Source organism: Elephantulus edwardii, unplaced genomic scaffold (genome assembly GCF_000299155.1).
Source record: "Elephantulus edwardii isolate Elephantulus edwardi_28Jun2011 unplaced genomic scaffold, EleEdw1.0 scaffold00010, whole genome shotgun sequence".
In the NCBI taxonomy this organism is placed as follows: Eukaryota; Metazoa; Chordata; class Mammalia; order Macroscelidea; family Macroscelididae; genus Elephantulus; species Elephantulus edwardii.
In genome coordinates, this window is record NW_006399760.1 from 32,288,790 (window position 1) to 32,309,406 (window position 20,617).

General features: G+C 36.9%; 1 protein-coding gene across 1 annotated transcript in view; it reads right to left on the reverse strand.

Annotated features, from left to right (window-relative positions):
- The window catches only part of CCDC148 (coiled-coil domain containing 148), a 314,203-nt gene that overhangs the window by 81,999 nt on the left and 211,587 nt on the right, over positions 1-20,617 (reverse strand). The window contains exon 8 of the mRNA XM_006880794.1: positions 13,940-14,058. Coding sequence (XP_006880856.1) covers positions 13,940-14,058 — 119 coding nt within the window. The remainder of the gene's footprint in view (positions 1-13,939; positions 14,059-20,617) is intronic.

Below are 20,617 nucleotides of genomic sequence, written 5' to 3' on the forward strand. Positions count from 1 at the left end.
CCCCTGTTGTTTGTGTTTGTTAAATGCTGTAGAGTCGTGGGCAACTCATAGCGACCCGATAAATGAAAGTCCTCAACACTTGTGTGACTTTCATCCTTTCTCCAGGTTCATAGGGTGTCCGGAGGCAAGTTATTATGGAAGTGGATGCCACTCCTGTTTCCAAGCTTGTTTTAATTGGGAGCTCCACCAAATACTCTCTGCCATGGGTAACCGTTAGCATATTTGACACATCAGTGTCACAGTGTTCAGCTTCACCGCAACCACAAGTTACCTCTGTACAGCAAGTGGACATACCAGGGCTATATGAGCTAGAAGAATGTTTGAACAAAAACAATGAAAAACAGGCCAAACAAACTGAAAAAGTATGGAGATATGATGCATCCCTAGTGTACAGCTTTCCTGATTTTGAAACATGCGGTGTTTCCTTGCTCTTTTCTGATGATTGCCTCCTGGTCCAAGTATAGGTTTTGCATAAGCACAAGTTAGTGTTCTGGGATTTCCATTTCTTTCAAGATTATTGACAACTTGTGGTGATCCACACAGTCAAATGCCTTTGCATAGTCAATAAAACACAGATAGATATTCCTCTGGCACTCTCTGCTTTTAGCTAAGATCTATCTAACACTGGCTATAATGTCCCTCATGCGAAGGCCTCTTTTAAACCCAGTCTGCATTTCTGGCAGTTTTCTTTTAATATACTGAACCAGTAGGGTTTTTTATAATCTCCAACAGGATATTGCTTACATGTGATATTAATGATATTGCTTGATAATTTCCAAACTCTGTCAGATCACCCTTTTTTGGAATAAGAATAAATACAGATATCTTCCAGTCAGTTTGCCAAGTAGCTGTCCTTCAAATTTCTTGGCACAACTTGGCTAGCAAATCCAGGGCACCATCTGTCTGTAGAAATGTGTCAGTTGGTCTGCCATTAATTGGTAGGACCTTGTTTTTTGCCAATTTCTTCAGAGTAGTTTGAACTTCCTCTTTCATCTTCATTGGCTCTTAATCATATTTTATTTTATTATATTCTTCTCTGTCAGTCAATTCTTTTTGGTATAATGACTCTGTGCACTCGCTCCATCTTCCTTTGATGGTTCATGGGACATTCAACATTCTGCTCACAGCATCCTTGAGTATTGCAACTCAAGGCTTGAACTTGTTCTTCAATTCCTTCAGCTCAAGAAACGCCAAGAGAGTTTGTCCCTTTTCTGATTTTCTAACTCCAGCTTTTTGCACATTTCATTATAATACTTAGCTTTGTCTCCCCGTGCTGCCCTTTGAAAGCATCTGCTCAGCTCCTTGGTTTCTTCCCTTTGCTTTGGCTTCTCAGCACTCTAGTGCAATATTCAGAGTCTTTTCTGATATCCTTCTTCTGCAGGTAAACTAGTTATTATAAAATTAATTCAAAACAAAATAACTGAAGCATCAAAAACAAGGGTCAGAAGAAGTTACAAAATATCTAGAACTTTGCTTCCTTCTTTATTCTCCTCAAACTCCACCCCCAATGAAATATTACCAACTCTTATCTAGTCTAAAAACTTTTAAAACAACTCTCTATGCTTTCACACAACCTCTGTATATATGTGCCATTTACCATTTCAGACACTTTTTCTCACACAAAATATTTTAGTTGCCTTCTTCATCACCAATTTCTACCTATTCAAAAATAATATGCACACTTTAGATAGTAAAAACCATGATATTTCTCAAGGACCCAAGAACAGATTAGAACTAGAGGTTTATTTTGAAAGCATAGTCTCAAATTGGTTAGAGATAACATTTGATATAGATGTCAACTCTCCTTAACAAAAGGTCAATGCAAAAAAAAAAAATCAGCAAGATTTTATTTTCCAAAGAAATTTGGCATAAGATGTTCTTGAAAAGAACAATGAGTGAAGAAGACTTATTCCACCAGATAACAAAACTAATTAAAATAGCATAGCACTGCTATAGAGCTATAAAAGATAATTTTTATTTAATTTAATTAAAAGTCCATATGGATACAACAAGTGTACTTAGAAAACATACAATAAAAGTGGCATTTCAAATCAGTGGGTAAGATGAATCACCCAATTATTGCTGTTGAGATAATTGGCTATCAATATAGACAGAAAAGAAAAAGGAAGTCAGACTGTTAAATCACGTCATTCTTGAAAATAAATTCCAGATGGCTCTAGAGCTAAATGTTAGGAGAAACATGAAAAATGTATAGTATTTTAAAACAATAATATATAAATCTATTTTCAGTGATACTCTGAATCCTTTTGAGGTGGTGTTGTTGCCGTATAACAACAAGGACAAGAACAACAACAGTGTGTTACAGGCCTGTGCATCATCTTCTCCCAGAAACAGTCAACCAGACAGTGTACTTAATCAGGAAAAATGTGGCCTCAAGATTGGAGAAAGACTCATCAACAACCTGCATTATGTAGATGACACTATCTTGCTTTCTGAAAGTGAGGAGGATTTGAAGTGCTTGCTGAAAAGGATTAAGGACTGTAGCCTTCAGTATGGATTACATCTCAACATCAAGTAAACAAAAATTCACACCACTCAATAAATAGACAACATCATGATCAATGGAGAAAGGATAGACATTGTCAAAGAGTTCGTCTTACTTGGATCCACAATAAACAATGCTGGGATCTCAAAAGATGTGCTGTACAGAGAAAGTCTCCAGTCAGGGTACTTTGCAAAGTGCTAAAGATCAAGGTCCAAGCCAAGGTCTTTTCAATGACTTCCTATTTATCTGAGAGTTGGTGAATAACGATGACAGAAGAATCAAAGCCTTAGATGTGGTACGAGAGAAGATTACTAAATATACCATGGACTGCCAAAAGAACAAACAAATACATCTTAGAAAGGGTGCAGCTAGGGTGCTTCTTTGAGGGAAAGGTGGTGAAACTTTGTCTCACATATTTTGGCCATGTTGTTAGGAGAGGCTATATTTTTTTTTTTTCTAATACTGGTTAACTTACAAAGTTTAAATACATTGTTTTTCACACTGGATGTTTCCCATTTCCTTTGCCCCCCCCCCCATCTTATCAAATTATATGACTCCTTCCCGCCCATCCTCAACCCTCTGCTTCCACCTTTGCCCCCCTTGGATCCTCATACAAATTCTACAATAATAGTTTTATGCAATATTTGTCCTGATTTAGTTCACTCAGCATAATGCTTTCCAGTCCCCACCCCCCAAAGTTAGGAAGTAGTTTACAAAATTATTGTTCCTGTGTGCTCCATAGTATTCCATTCTGTGAATGCACCATAATTTCTCAATCCATTCCATTATGGTTGGATGTTTGGGCTGTTTCCAGATACATTAAAAACATTAGAAACATTTCCAGATACATTAAAATATCTTTACCATTAAAATGCAGTAATAATAATAATAATAATCTTTTGATGTATGTCACAAAGTGCTCATTTGAGATTTTTAACAACTTTAAAGAGAATGATTCCTAACAACTGATTGATTGTATGTAAATCAGGTATTTGTAACCTGGGGATTACCTGTTTGTTGCTTTGTGCTTGTTTCCATGTTCTTACATTGGTGTACATGTCTCCATTTGTGCCTCAGTTTTCATTTTCTTGGGGTATATTCCAAGCAGTGTAGTAGCTGAGCCATATAGAATTTTTATGTTCATTGTTTTGAGGAATGCCAAACTGCCTTCCAGAGACATAGTATCATTTTACAATCTCACCAAAATGTATAAGACTTCCTATCTTTCCATATTGTCTCCAACATTTTTCACTTGTTGTCCTGTTAAACTTTACCACTGTGACTGGAGTGAGATGGTATTTTATTGTGGTTTTGATTTGCATCTCTCTGACTGTCAATGATTTGGGGGCATTTCTTCATGTGTCTGTTGCCCATTCAAAATTTCTTGAAGAAGGACATCATGCTTGGAAAGGTAGAAGGAGGAAAGGAAGGGAAGATTCTCAATGAGATGGATTGGCACAATGACTGTGGCAGTGGGCTCAAATGTGATAGAGATGATGAAATGACACAAGAAAGGGCCGAGTTCTGATCTGTTTATGGATCACTGAATCACAGTCAACTTGATAGTTGACTAAGAACAATAATAACAGTGTTTTATATAAGAATTAAGCATATAGAGAGATCCTTAAAATTTGTCCCAGGGAAACTTTCCATTTCAACCCTATCCTTATAAAGAGGGCAAAATCGAGCCTTATGGAAGTTAAATAGTTTTATTCAAGCCATACACAAATCAAAGATGTTGTTAGGTGTCAAGTCTACTACAACTCATAGCAAACCTATGATCAAGAGATCTGAGCCTTGCCCTGTCCTGTGCTATCCTCTCATCTCTGCCATACTAGAGCCCATCTCATTGAGGGTCTTCTCCTTTGCTTACTCTCCTCTTTAAGACTAGCATTGTTGTCTGCTGGTTCCCAGTCCTTAGTGACCTTGTTATGTACTAATATGCTAATGGTTTCCCTGTTGTGAATTTAGATTGATTTGACTTTTCTTCTTCTTAACTAAAGAGTTCTGAATTTGCTAATCTTAGTAATTATTAGGACAGGAAATAAAAGACTGAAATGGTTGTGATAAAAGAAGCTCCTTGGCTATGACAGGTGCTTCTGTTATGAGTGTGTCTCCTACATGGCATGACTCTACATCTGCTGTGTTTTTTCAATCCATTTCACCTTAACTTCTGTGATGCGCTTTTGTTTCCCTGGTGCACAGTTTAATATTATCTAACTAGCATTGTGACAACTGTCTTTGCCTTTATCTTTAGTATTTTGCTATTTGGATATTTTTGGTCTATGTTTTTGTTACTGAACCAAAGCATGGCCAATTTTATGGTATTTGCTTTTCAAGAAATCCTCAGATTATGCATCACTTCCATATCTAAATTTATCTTTATGTAAAATTTGTATATCAAGTCAGGACAATTATGTAGTTTATGCCTAATGTCAGTTAGTTTGTCTGAGAAAATAGTACACCTTTCTGTGCATTAAAAATATTAAAGAAACATTTCCAGATGCATTAAAATATCTTTATCATTAAAATGCAGTAATAATAATAATAATAATAATCTTTTGATGTATGTCACAAAGTGCTCATTTGAGATTTTTAACAACTTTAAAGAGAATGATTCCTAATAACTGATTGATTGTATGTAAATCAGATATTTGTAACCTGGGGATTGCCTGTTTGTTGCTTTGTGCTTGTTTTTTTCCATTGGCTGTCCCCTTCTGACCCTAGAGCTCTGACTTTGCTATATTTGTTATATTTTTGACACTTGTAGTAATATATTATCTTCAGCTCCAGCATACCAAGGAACTAAGGAGATAATGTGATTTTTTTTACCCTAAAAATGCTTAGAAAGTCTCTGACATTTATCTGGAACTTTAGATCCAGTCAATAAGCTTGATGGTTGGAGTTTGAGATAATGCCTCAAAGTTTGCAAAGGGAACTTTTTAAATACCTCATTGTATAAAATGATTATCCTCTTCAAAGTTAAGTAGAAATTTAAAGGGCATTTTCCTCTTTTTACAATGAATGAATAACTTACATAAGTTACTAAAGGAAAAATCACTATTTAGAAGACTCTTATGTGACCCAGTGGTGAGGAGTTTCATTGCTATTCTAAAGGCATAATGGTTTGGATCCATCAGCTGCTCCATGGGAGAAAGATGGGCAATCTCATCCTGTGCAGTTTACTGCCTTTGAAAACTCACTGAAGGATCAACTACAAGTCAGGTCCACCTCAACACATAAAAATATAGTGTGACATGCTAGATAATGAAAACTGTTTCTATTTATCTCTTTTACAAACCATGAAGAAATTAGCTAAACTAGGTAATCAATGTCAGTACTAACTTATTGTCCTTCATTGGTGGTTCTGCAAACTGGAGGAGGACCCTTTACTAGAGGTGTCTTCTTTGTAGCTGACAGATGTCAAGCTTTGTCAGAAAAGAATGTTAAGGACAACTGTAAAAAGAAGATTTACTTTCTGGTTCCAGTGTTAATCTTCTTATCTCATCATGCAGCTTCCAGTAGCATGCGTGAGGAGGACCCATTGGTATTTAAAACCAGAGAGTTTCAGCAGTAGCCCTGTGCTCAGTAACTATCAAAATGAGAGTTGCTATTATAAGATGATTCCTAGAAAGTCTTGCATGCACGTCAGTGGACAGCTTCCCAAACTTTACCTGCCAGCACCCAGGGGAGAAGCATACCAGAAATCATGAGGATAGTGCTGTATATGGCAAAGTTCAGATCTGTGTTCATAACATCTTTATAGTCATAGTCAACCTGATGGCATCTAACAACAACAATAGCAATGTATGTACAAAAGAAGAATAAAACCTGTCCAATCCTAGGCCATCCTGATAATCTCTGTGTTTAAAATTATTTTTGCAGACACTGTGTCAACTCATCTTCTTATGAGTCTTTTCTTTTCTGACCCTCTAGTTTTCCAAACATGACATTCTTTACTAAGGATTGGCCTCCCTAGATCATTGCTTCTAACAAGCACTCTGGCTGTACATCTTTAAGACAGATTTGTTTGTTATTTAGGTAGTCCATGATATATTTAGTACTCTTCACCAATAACACAATTTAGAAGCACAAATTCTTCTTTGGTTTTCCTTATTTATCATTTAGCTTTCATATGCCTATGAAGCAATTAAAAATGCTATTAATTGAGTCAGGTACACCTTAGACTTTACGCAGTCCTGTTGGTATGTTGTTGTTGTTGACTGCCTTCAAGTCGAACACGACTCATAGTGACCCCATGAACAATAGACCTGAAGCCCCTCTACAACTACAGACGTTTATCAAAGTTCATAGAGTTCCTTGAGGCATGTTATTTAGGAAGTGGATGCCACTCCCACTTTCAACCTGTTGGCATAGTGCATAAGAATGTGAGCTGATTGAAAATGTCCTGGTTTGAGTCAAGGGTACTTTAATCTTTAAACTGACATCATTATTCTCAAGCACTCTAAGGGGGGGATCTTAGCAACAGGTCACCCTTTATATGTGTGGTTTGATGCCTTGAATGTTGTTAGAATGGAGATTGACTGTAGCACCAGGTAAAATCAAATGTTTAACAACATTAATGTTTTCTCTATCATGATGCTGCTTATTGGTTTAAGAAGTTCTTCCTTTATGTTGAATTGCACTCCATAGTGAAGGTTATAGTCCTCAAGTTTCACAATTAAGTGCATCAAGTTTTCATTTTCTGCAAGCAAGGTTGTAGTGTTTTCATATCACACTCTGATAAGTCTTCCTTCAATCCTGATGCCATTTTCTTCTTATAGCCCACCTTCTTGAATTATGATGGCCTTCTGGCACCATAAATTACATTAAAAATACAGTGCCATTTTTAGAGTCTCTTCTAACACTCATTTTGATTTTTTTTCCTCCTCTGTTTTTGTAATGACCTTTTGCTTTTTTCATGGATGATATCCTTGATATCCCATAACTCATCTGGTCTTCGATAATTTGTATTCAATGCCCCAAATCTATTCCTAAAATGATCTCAAAATTCATCCGGAATTGACTCGAGATCATATCTTGGCTCCTGTAAACTTATTTTTTTTCGGCCTCAATTTGATCTTGCTTATGAGTAGTTGGTGGTCTGACCTATAGACCTTTGAGCTGAGACTTTTGGAGAAGAGCGCGGGACATCTCATGGATGGCCAAAAGAACAAACAGGTATGTTTTGGAAAGGGTGCAGCCAGAGTGCTCTTTGGAGGCACATACTTTGGGCCTGTTGGTAGGAGGGGCCATTCCTTGGAGAGGGTCATGGTGCTGGGAAGGGTGGAGGGTCAGAGAAGGAGAGGAAGACCCTCAACCAGGTAGGCTGATATAGTGACTGTCATAACAGGCTTTTGTTTATCAGGAAGTGTGAGGATGAAACAGGACAGAACAGAGTTCAGATCTTGTGTTCATAGGGTCTCTATGAGTCGTACTCTATTTGACATTACCTAACAACAACAAGAACAACAACAAAGTCGCAAGAAGATGCACTGCAATCTTCGAATGCGTGTGGTTTGTGGCCACCAGCAGCTTTGTGGAAGAAGGATAGGCAATCTCCTCCTGTGCAATCAACTCCCTCTGAAATCCCTTTGGAGAGTCAGCTATGGATCAGTTCTAACCCTACAGTACTCAACAACATACAGATTTAATAGATATAATGAAAGGCTATAACCCTGATGCATACTTTTTTCCTGATTTTAAACGAAGTAGCATGTACTTGTTGAAAAGATTGCTTGTTGGTTTATGAACAGGTTCCATGCAAGCACACATAATTGTTCTGAAACTCCTACCTTTACAAGACAATCTGTTATAATCCATACTGTTCAATGTCATTGCATAGTCAATCAAACACAGATGAACCTTCTTCTGGCTTTCTCAGCTTTCAGGTAAGGTCTATCTGACATTAGCAATTATATCCTTTATTCAATAACCTCTTCTGAAATTATCCTGAATCTCTGACAGTTCTCTCGCAATGTACTGTTCTAAGTATTTTTCTTTTAAGTATATTCAGGAAGATTTTAACTGTATGTGATATCAATGAAATCTGGTGAGCTACTGGCAAGGAATTGCATTGCCAATCTTAAGGTACACAGTTCAAAGTCAGCAGCTGCTCCATGGGATAAAAAGGGATAGTCTCCTTCCATGTGATATACAGCCTCTGAAAACCTGCTGGAGAGTCAACTATAAGTTAGTTCTGGCTCAACCACACATACCAACAACAATATTAATGATAATGTTACATAATGTCTTCATTCTGTTGGCTCCCCATTCTTTGGAATGAGTACAGATATAGCCAGCTGGATGGCTACATAGCTGTCTTCCGTATAGGGAAGGATTAAAAGATCAAGGCCTACATGGGAAAGGCCATATCAACTTTTACTAACTTCACAAAGGGGACCTGTCCCTATCAACAACACAAAACCAATTCCCATGAGATCAGACCTGTTCCCCACACTCTCATACTTCTTTCTGCTCATCTCAACCCCAATCTTACTGCTTTACTGGGCCCCAAATCCAATGCATTAGTTCACAGGCCGCACTGAACCATATTGTTGTTGTTGTTGTTTAATGCCGTCGAGTCACAGACAACTCATAGCGACCCAATGAATGAACAGCCTGAGCACTGTTCGTACATAGAGTTTCTGGAGGCAAGCCATTTTGGAAGTGGATGCCGCTCCTGCTTCCAGGCTTGATTTAGTTGGGAAGCTCCAGCCAACACTGTCCACCATGGGTGCCCATATCAGGGGAAGTAAAAAAGCTAGAATTCAAGTTAGTTCCAGAATACAGTAAACAGCTTCTGAAATGTGCTCACATCCACCTCAGCCTTGAACCTCACAGCTTTAGACCAAAGTTACAAAGCTCTCAGTTCTGTCAATTATGGCTCTCCCACCTACCTCTTTCACCCTTCCACCCTTCACTCCTCCAACAAACTTGGGCAAAAGGTTCTTAACTTTGGTTTTGTGGTATAGCACTCTTAAGGTCTGCTCCTTCTCTTGTCGACTCATGTTCTCTGTTGTGGCTGTTGGGGCTGCTGTTCCCATAGGCCTTAGACTGGCTGTCACAACAATCTCTGGCTCCAGAGGAAGAGCTACAGTCTCTTGCTTCTTCTTTCCCAATGGAAAAGATCCTCCAATTCTGTTGCTGGATCAATTCCATTTAATGATGAGACTAATTCTACTGTGGATTGGTGAGTGTAGTCAATCTTTTTGTGGCTAAGCCAATACACCCTATCTGATCTCTTTGAGCGGTGGTGTTGGAGAACACTGAACATCCCATGAATGACCAGGAGAACAAATGTATATGTCTTGGAGAGGATGTAGCTGGAGTGCTCTTTGGAGGCAGGAATGATGAGGCTTCACCTCACATACTTCAGGTATGTTGTTATGAGAGACTATTCCTTGAAGAAGTATATGATACTGGCAAGTTTAGAGGGTTGGCAAAGGAGAAGACAACCCTGAACCAGGTGGATTGACACTGTGACTGCCGCAAAAATGGTCTCTAGTGTGTCTGGAAGTGTGAGGATGGTGCAGGATAGAACAGGGTTCAGATTTTTGTTCATAGGGTCATTATGAGTCGTACTTGACTTTATGACACCCAACAACAACAACAATAAGCCATTCATGTGGTAAAGTCAGGCAATTGCTAGGAGAGTCATTTTTGAACAATAAACCTGTAGCACCACAACAAGATAGCAGTTTCACCTCTGCATCCATTTGTAAAACTCTTTCCATTGCTAATTCACCAATTCTTTGAACCTTGTATTTGACCAATGCCTTGATTTTGGCTTGGACTTCTTCCTTTATTATCCTTGGATTTTGGTCATATGTTACCTTTTTGTGTGGTTTTTTTTCAATTTTGTACTAGTTTATTTACAAAATTTGAATACAAATTCAAACAAATTCTTTCAATTTCCCTCAAACCCCCCCCATCAAATTGTACAATCCAATGATTAATTCCCTTCTCCCCCCTACACATCCACATTCCTCTGCTTCCAGCCTCTCTCATCCTGCTGGAATTCTTATACTCATTCTACTTTAATGGTTTTATACAATATTTATCCTTATGAGACTGAGTTAGTTGACTCAGCTTAATGCTCTCTAGTCTCTCCCAAATTAGGTAATAATTTACAAAATCATTGCTCCTGCATAGTATTCCATTGAATGTATCAAAATTTGTTTGTGGTTGGACATTTGAGCTGTTTCCATGTTCTTGCGATGGTAAATAATACTGCTATGAACATTGGTGTGCAAATCTCAGTTTGTGCCTTCTTTCTCATATTCTCAGGGTATATTCCAAGTAGTGGAATAGATGGGTCTTATGGAATTTCTCTTTGGTAATACCATCTCAGACAAGAGTCTTACAACAATATTTTACAGAATAATCCTGGGGCTGCACAATTAAAAGATTGATAACCCAATTACAAAATGGGCAAAAGACATAGAAAGAATTTTCACAGAGGACAATATTTGAATGTCAAACAGACACATGAAGAAATGCTCCAAATCACTGGAAATAAGAGAGATGCAAATTAAAACCACAATGAGGTACTATCTCGCTCCAGTAACAGCGGCAAAGTTTAACAGGACAGCAAGTAATAAATGTTGGAAAGGATGTGGGAAGAAAGGAGCTCATACATTGTTGGTGGGATTGTAAAATGCTACTGACCGTTCTGGAAGGCAGTTTGGCACTTCCTCAAAAAGCTGAATGTTACCTTTTTTAAATGGCTGCTCATCAACTAACACTTTTTAAAAATTTTTTTTTGTATCATTCAGTATAATCCTCCAGTATTGTTCTTTGAGGCTTAAATTATTTCTTCATTTCTTGTAGCTTGAGAAAGAAGCATTTTTTTTTTATTTCCTAACTCCAAATGTTGTGTGTTATATAAAATCAAACCCACTGCCATTGAATTGCTTCTGACTCACAGTAACTTTTACTGGGTTTCTGAGGCTGTAAGTCTTTATAGAATGCTCATATTTCTCCAAAAGAGTGGCTGCTTTACTTGAACTGTTGATTTTTTGATTAGCAGCCCCAACACATCAGGCACTATGCCACCAGGACTCCATTTATATTACATGACATAATGTAAGTGAAGACTTGAAGCACTTACTGAAGAAGATCAATTACTAGCCTTCAGTATGGATTACACTTCAACAGAAAAAAAAAATTCTTACAACTGGATCAATAAAACACATCATTATAAATAGAGAAAAGACTAAAGTTTTCAATGATTTCATTTTACTGGGATCCACAATCAATATCCGTAGTTGCTGTTGTTATGTTCTGTTGAGTTACCTGTGACTCATAGTGACCCTACGTACAACAAATCTTGCCCTATCCTGAGCCAGTTTCACTGACTCTAATACACCTAATCCCATTGTCCCAGTTATTCTGTGAATACATCTAATCTGGGGTCTTCCTCTCTTGGACTGTCCCTCCGCCCTTCCAAGAATAATGTCCTTTTCCAAGGACAGGTCCCTCCTGGCCACATGCCTAAAGTATGTGAGATGGAACTTCAAAATCCTTGCCTCCAAGGAAAAGTTTGGTTTGACCCTCTCTAAGATAGAGCTATTTGTTCTCCTGGTGGTAATGACCATACATTCAGTACTCTTCTCCAGCACCACAACTCAAAGTCATCAATTCTTCTTCTATTACCCTTGGTCATTGTATAACTTACTGATGCACAACATATAATTGTGAGAACCATGGCCTGGATCAGGTGCATCATAGTCTCTAGACTTATATCACTGCTCCTCAGCTCTTGGGAGCGGTCCCTGAAAGCAGACTTTCCCAATGCAATTAATCTTTTTATTTCCCGGCTGCTGGTGCCAAGAGTGTTGGCTGTGGAGCTAACCAAGCTGATACTGTTGACAATCTCAATCTTTTCTCCATCTACCATGGTGCTGCCAACTGGCCTAGTGCTGAGAATCTAAAGACTATAGTTCTTGACCTTCTGTAGCAAATGTTTCAGGTCCTCCTCAGTTTCGGCAAGCAAGGTTGTAATATAGGTGGTTGAAAAGTAAGTCTTCCTCCAATCCTGATGCAACACTATATAGATTGAAAACCTATGGAGACAGGACACATTCCTAACAAACACCTTTCCTAATTTTGAACCATGCAGTGCTTTTTTTTTGCTCTGTTCTGATGACAGCCTCTTGGTCCAAATATAGGTTTACATGAGCACAATCAAGTGTTCTAGGATTCCCATTCTTTTCAAGGTTAACCATAATTTGTTGTGATCTACACAGTCAAATGTCTTTGCATAGTCGATGAAGCACAGATACACATTCTTCTGGAACTGTTTGTAGCAACAGTCAATAAATCAAAGGACATATTATACTGGGCAAGAAGGATGTAGATAATCTTTTTAAAATATCAAAGAGCAAAGACATTATTTTAAAGATTAAGGTGAATTGCCCCAAGCTATGATATTTTCAATTACTTAATATGCATGTGAAATTTCAACAATTAATAAGGAAGACAGAAGAATTATTGTCTTTGAATTGTGGTGTTGGTGAAGAGTATTGAATATACCACTGTTAATACTATAGTCACTATGAATTGGAGTTGACCTGACAGCCTCTAACAATAATAACACAGTTGAGTACCATTCTCTCTGTTTTAACAGTTACTGTATTCAGATTTAATTTAAATAATAGTTTCTGTGGATCAAAATATTAAGTCACTAAAATCACAGTATCATTTCATGCACACATTGGGCAATCAAAAACTATAAAATCCTCCATGGAAACATATCTATCTTATTTATCTAGTGAATGACTTTGACAAACACAAACGCTTTCTTTCACAATTTTAGAAGCCAAAAGTCCAAATTTAGAGGAAGCTTTTTTCTCTCTGTGTCAGTTCTGGAAGAAGGTCCTTATCTCCTTTTAATGTCTATGGACCTGGACATCTACACTTGTCTTGGCACCCATCTTCCTTTGGGTCTAAGAGACCCACAGCACAGGGACCATGTGTCCAAAGGACCTGTTCTTCTTTCTTGCCATAGTAGGTCCCTCTCTATTATTCCCTGTTTACTCTCTTTTATATCTGAAAAGGAATTGATTCAAGATACAAACAACCTAATCCTGAAGACTATTTCTTGCCTTGTTAATGTAATTACCATTAATCCTGCCTCGTTAACAGCACACAAGTTAGGATTTACAACACACAGAATAGTTAATACTGAAATTTGTGACCTAATCAAGGTCACATGTATTTTAGGAGGGACACAAGATAATCTACAAAACCCCTTAAGAACAAAATGCCAAATTAGAGCTTGTATGAATATGAAGGCTTAAAATACATAATGTTAGGCATTTCTAAATATAAGCATTATAAAGACACATTAAAAGGAGAGAAATTCTCCCTCTAATAAATTTCAAAAAAAGGTCACCTACATTGCAATGCAATTTAAAATTTTTCTTTTACCTTTCTCTGTCTTTTACTGATTGTTCAGTCATCAATTTCTTCAATTCTTCTAGACGCTGAAGATCTCTCATTTCCATTTCTTGCCACTTTTGTTCTTTCTTAGCCCAGTATTTTCTTATCTATTATAGAAAAATGATATAAAATTTAAATTAACAACAGATGTGTAAAAAGAGAACAAGAAGAAAAATCTATCATTATATATTGGTTCATAAGAAAAAAAAGAGAAGAAAATTGAATTTAAATGTCAATTCATACTTCTTGTTGTTTATTTCTTGGATATACCTATAACATACTGGTAACATAAAAGTAACTGAAAATGTGAAGGTACATGTGCTGAGAGACTGTATGGCTTAATAATTTCTGATGTAGAAATTCAGCTTGTGCTGAGTCCTAAGGTTATAATCTATGGCTAAAATAATTGACTTTCAGGGAACCACAATAAAAGCCTGTTATTGCTTCTAAAATATATAGTCTACCTGTTATTCAAGAATATTTTTACCCTACCATGGTAATGCATTCTTTAACAAATATAGAACTGAAATTATTTTTACTATAAAAGCATGAGTTTATTTATGTTAATGGACAGCAGGATGTTGAAAGCTTTATGCTTCTGGGAAGTGGCAGGAAAAAAGGTGGTAGGAAAGAGAAAGATGAAAAAAATTAACAGAGTTGTGGTATATAGTAGTTCTTACCATGGTTATGCTATATAGTTGCTCTGACTCACATGGTAAAATAAAGGTCAAGCTTGTCAAGTGCAAAAAAGGTGAAAGGGATGCCCCTTTTAGCTATATCTGACTCTCTGAAAATGGAAGCAGTATGCAAAAAAATGAGAAGCACCAATGTGTATGCTATTTTCATGGGGCTGAAACCATTTCTTTGGGTTGACTACTATAGAAATTGTTGTTGTGATAGGGTAATTGAAATGAACATTTCTTTAACAAAGGCTCATTCAATCATTCTGATTTTCTATATATTAAGAGATTGTATCTTGATGATGGTAACAGAATATCTCTTTGGCATAAAAACTTGCTGTGTGCCATCAAGTTGGAACTGACTCATATTTCAGTAAACAATCTATTGTAGAGGATGGGTTGGTCTCACCTCTACATTTTATTTTAGCTTTAGAGGAGTATAAGAAGCTAAGTGTTTCCTGGCTTGTCATCACAATGGCAACACAACGTCTGACCTCTGTCTAGAAGAACCAGAAGGATCAGCCCAAGAACCATGGCCAGAGCCAGACCTTCAATGCACAGCACCCACAGTGATTGCAACCAGAGTAGTGAAATGCATTCAGTCCTTAATGAATAACTGGATGGACTCAATTTAAACTGATCACAAGGTCACTGAGAACAGAGACAACATTATAAGTTAGCACTACCAAAGGTGGCAAGAGAGGGATAGAAAAAGAATGGAAAAAAGAAAAAAAACACACACCATAACCCACAACCTATCACACTGATAACAACATGTACTCCAGATTCCTACCTGATAAATATCAAGGCATTTCACTGGTATATTCTATTGTTCATTGTGTGTACCATCCAGTCTGATCTGACCCATAGTTGACCCTTCAGCAGATTTTCAGAAGTACTTAATCACATAGGAGGAGATTGTCTATCCTTCTCCTGTGGAGCAGCTGGTGGATTAGAACTGTGAGCCTTTGGGATTGCAGCATAGCTTCTTGCCACTAGGCTACAAGAGCTATCTTGGTAATTAAAAATGATGTTTATCTTATTCTTAATACTTTTCCCTATTTTTATAGTGAATATTTCATTCTTTCATAATTTGAAGTATTTCTAAGCTATTTTAAATATATACAGATATATAAGTCTCTATATCTCTAAAGAAATTTTTTTATTCATGTTCCAAAAGAGTGATAACTTTTGCTTACTTCTAGTACTGGTCTTAAAGGGATGTCAGTGGTGTTTTGCATATAATTTCTTTACTATAAGTAGGCCAACCCCAAGTCCTGGCTTTGTCAGATTACTAACACCACTTGGAGACTAGGGTTACAGATGTTTTCCAGAACTATTACACTTGAGGCTTTTTGAAATCTCAGGACCAATTATTTCCATCCTTGAATTTTTGTAATACTTTCAGCCATTGCTGCAAATTTAATTCTTTCTTAGATATGTGCTTTGATTCTCTCTCTTTCATTATTTAGTCCTTTTTGGGACTTTCTCCTGGGCCATCGGAAACCTCAATGTCATCATATATAACATCTCCAACATCCTGAATCTTCAAAAAACTATATTATTTTTACTAGAATTCTCTTGTGTGAAGGATGTTTGTCCTCTGTTGCTCCATGTACAACAGGGATTGGGGAATGTTTTGAGCATTTTATTTCATCTTTAACTGTTATATTCATGCTCTATGATAGCCCACTTTGTACAGTTCTTCCTAGTTTTGATACCAACACTAATTGACTATGTAACCTTACAATTTCAAACCTCTAGATCTTTGCTGTTTTCTTCCATTAAAATTGAAATAGTTCCAAATCCTTTTCATGAAAGAAAAGAAGGGAGTTGAGGAAAGGCTTCTTTTTTACCTCAAGATCCTAACACTACAAACTGTATCTTTCTTTCTGTTATCCAATTTCACATCTCTTCTTAGGGAGCTCTGGTGGCCTAGTGGTAAGAAGCTGTGCTGCAATCCTAAAGGCATGAAGTTCAAATCCACCAGTTGTTCAGAGGGAGAAAGATGGGCCATTTCCTCCCATGCGATTAACAATCTCTTAAGACAACTTCCAGAGGGATGGCTAAGGGTCAGTTCTGACTCAACAATAAAAACAACAACTTTACTCCTCATGTAAGGCATTTCTACTTCTGCTTCTAAACGGCAAATTTATTGCTCTCACTAATGATTTCTAAAAAATAAAACACATCTTATTTGACTTGTTATATTTGTTCCTATTGATCTTTGTCTACAGTTTAAAAACATTGACTTTGAGATTTATTTCTTGAATATGTGCTTAAAATGAAATACTGTGCTATGTACTAGAGATATAATATTTAAGGGAGGAAAAGTCTCTATTTCAAAGATTTATTACTTTCTAGAAAGGGGTACAGCAATAAGGAAATCAGTAACAATGGAATATTATAGATTGTGTCAAGTTCTCAGAAGTAAATTAGGAGGATCTTTACCTAGAAAAATATTGGTAAGACTCTTAGAAGTCACTCATAGACATAATCTTATATGTAGAAACGCCCAAAGATTCCATAGTGTAGAAAGCTCCTGTATCTAAAACAGGAATTCAGTCAAGTAGCAAGGTACAAGATCAAAACACACACACACACACACACACACACACACACACACTCTCACACTCACTCTCACTCACACTCATCTTCACATCATTTGGATTCCTTTACACCAACAAAGAGTACTCTAAGAAGGAAATAGAACAATACTATCTATTGTGCACTCCTTCCAGATGATAAAAATACCTAGGAATAAATCTAACCAAGTATGTAAAACCCCTGTACAATGAAAATTATAAAACACTACTGCAAGAAACTAGGAGAAACACATAAGACAACAGTCAGCACTTATGGATTAGAAGATTTAACACTGTGAAAATGTCAATAGTACACAAAATGATACACAGATATAATGTAATATGAATAAAAATTCCAACAACATTCTTTACTGAAATGGAAACGCTGGAAAAGAAATAACCCCTGAATAGCCAAAGCAATGTTGCAGAAGAAAAACAAGGAGGCTCCACATTTCCTGACTCAAAACATACTATGCAGTCAACAGTAATCAAAACCCTCTGGCACTGGTTCAAAGATAGACATACAGATAAATGGAAAACAATTGAGAAACCGGAAATAAGTCCCTCTATCTTTGGGCAGTTGATTTATGACAACGGATCAAAGTCCATTCAATGAGAAAGAAGGAGGCTGTTTAACAAACAGTGCTAGCAAAACTGGATGTATATTTGCATAAAAATGAAATAGGAGTCATACTTCATACAATCTGCAAAAGCTGACTCAAATGAAAATACAATCTTAAAGTTGAAATGATAAAGTTCTTGATAAATAGGGATAAAACTATGAAAAATATTTTAAAAAAATGTATTGTTGTTTTTATTGCTGTTAGTTAGGTACCATCAAGTAGCGGCAAGAAGCTGCACTGCAATCCTGAAGGCCCTCGGATGGGCAATCTCCTCCCTTGCAGTTAACTGCCTCTGATAACCCATCTGGAGGGTCAACTATAGGTCAGTTATGACTTGCCGGTGCAAAATCACACTCCTATGAACAAAAGATTAGAACCTTGCTTTCCCTTTGCCACATGATGATTTCCAACATGCCCATTGTGCAGATCCTGTAGGCTGAGTGAAGGTTTTCCTCTCTTGCTGAGCCTTTACGTTTCCCATTAATGATGTAGATTGGCAAGAAGTGGTCCCTCCTGAGAACACGTCCAACGTATGTGAGGTGAAGTTTCATCATCCTTCCCCCTAGGACACCCTGGTTGTACTTTCTCCAAGACAAACTTGTTTGTTCTCTTAGCAGTCCATGGGATATTCAATACTCTTCTCTTAAACAACAATTCAAAGGTATTAATTCTTCTTCAGTCTTCCTTATTGTTCAATTTTCAGATGCATAAGATGCAATTGGAAATATGGCTTTTATCATGCACATTTTAATCTTTAAATTGATATCCTCACTTTTTTGTGGTTTAAAGAGGTTCTTGAAATCATATTTTCCAATGTAATAAATTCGTCATTTGATTTATTGACTGCTGCTACCATGGGTGTTGATTACAGATCCAAGTAAAACTAAATCCTTTACAAATTGGTCCAGTGGTGAGAATTTTCTTGATGTTGAGATGTTGAATCCATATTGAAGTCTTTGATATTCTTCTTCAGATCTTCACTTTATTGAAACTGGTTGGGTTATTTGCATATTGCAGGTTGTTAATGAGTCTTGCTCCAATCCTGATATCACATTCTTCTTCATATTGTTCGATTTCTATAATTTCTTGCTCAACATACAAATTGAACATATGTATGGAGAAAGAATGTTGTTGTTGTTGTTATGTGCTATCAAGTTGCCTGCAACTCATAGCAAACTTACGTAAAATAGTTTTAAAGCCTGCCCTGTCCTGAGCCAGTCTCACTGACTCTGACAAACAAACCGCATTACCCCAGTTACTGTATTGATCCATCTCATCTGGGGTCTTCCTCTCCTATGCCTCTACCCTTCCATGCATGATGTCCTCTCTAAGGACCAGTGCTTCTTAGACACATGCTAAAATTATGTGAGATGGAGCTTCAGCAACCTAGCCTCCAAAGAGAAACTTGATTTCATTCTCTCTAAGACAGACCTATTTATTTTCTTGGCCGTCCATGATAGGTTCAAGACTCTTCTCTAGCACTACAACTCAAAGGCATCAATTCTTCTTCTGTCATCCTTAATGATTGTTCAGCTCTCTGATGCATAACAAGAAATTGCAAAGACCATGGCCTGGATCCGGTGTACCTTAGTTTCTAGACTGACGTCGTTGTTTCTCAGTACTTATGGAAAAAGGATATAACCATGATATAAACACTTTTTCTGATTTTAAGCCATGCAATGTTTCCTTATTCTGTTTAGATAAATAACTGCTTCTTGGGCTATGTATAGGTTTCATATGAAAACAATGTCTATGTTTTCATACATGTTCTGAGATTCTCATTTTTCACAATGCTAGCCATAATTTGTTATGAGCCACACAGTTGAATGCCTTTGTATAGTTAATAAAACACAAGTAAACATCTTTCTGGTATTCTCTGTGTTCTGCCAAGATTCCTCTTAAATCAGCAATGGTATCCCTCCATGGCCTCATCTGAATCTAGCCTGAGTTTCTGACAATGTTGAATTACCTATCAATGTTCAGTTCCAGCCCTTTTTGAATAATTTTCAGCAAATTTTATTTGCAAGTGACAGTAATGATATTTTGATGCTAATGATATTTTATATTAATTATTTTACTTGCATGTGATTTAATGATATTCTAGGAAAGATCAAATGTAATTATAACAAATTAAATAACTGAAATTTCCTAATAATTACATACTTATACACATCAAAAAGTCCAACTCATGAAATCTTTTTAAACTCAAACAGTAGTATAATTTAGGGAGCTCTGAAGGTATAGTATGTAGGGAGTTGTACTGCTAACCCAATACCATGCCTCTCTGGTGATTCTAAAATCCACCTCTGGTTTCATGGAAAAAAGATGCCATTTACAGCCTCCAAAAACATGCTAGAGTGTCAGCTATTTCTGATTAGACAGGAATGAGTGAGGGAAGTAAGGAAGGGAGGGAAGGAGGGAGTTTTAAAAAAACTCTGCCTTGAATATGATATTTTGAGAACTCTGTCCAATCCTGTGCCATCCTTACAACATGCTGTGTTAATGACATTTTTGCAACGACTATGCTTATTCATCTTTTTTAAGGTCTTCCTCTTTCTCAGTGACTTACTTTGCCAAGACTAATGTCTTTCTCCAGGGATTGCCCCTCCTGGTAATATTTTCCCTGTATATAAGATGAAGTCTCATCATCCTTACTTCTAAAAAGTACTCTAGTTGTATCTCTTTAAAGACAGATTTATTGGTGTTTGTGGCAATTCACATTCTTAGCCAATATCACTATTCAAAAGTGTCACATTTCAGTTTTCATTATTTATTATC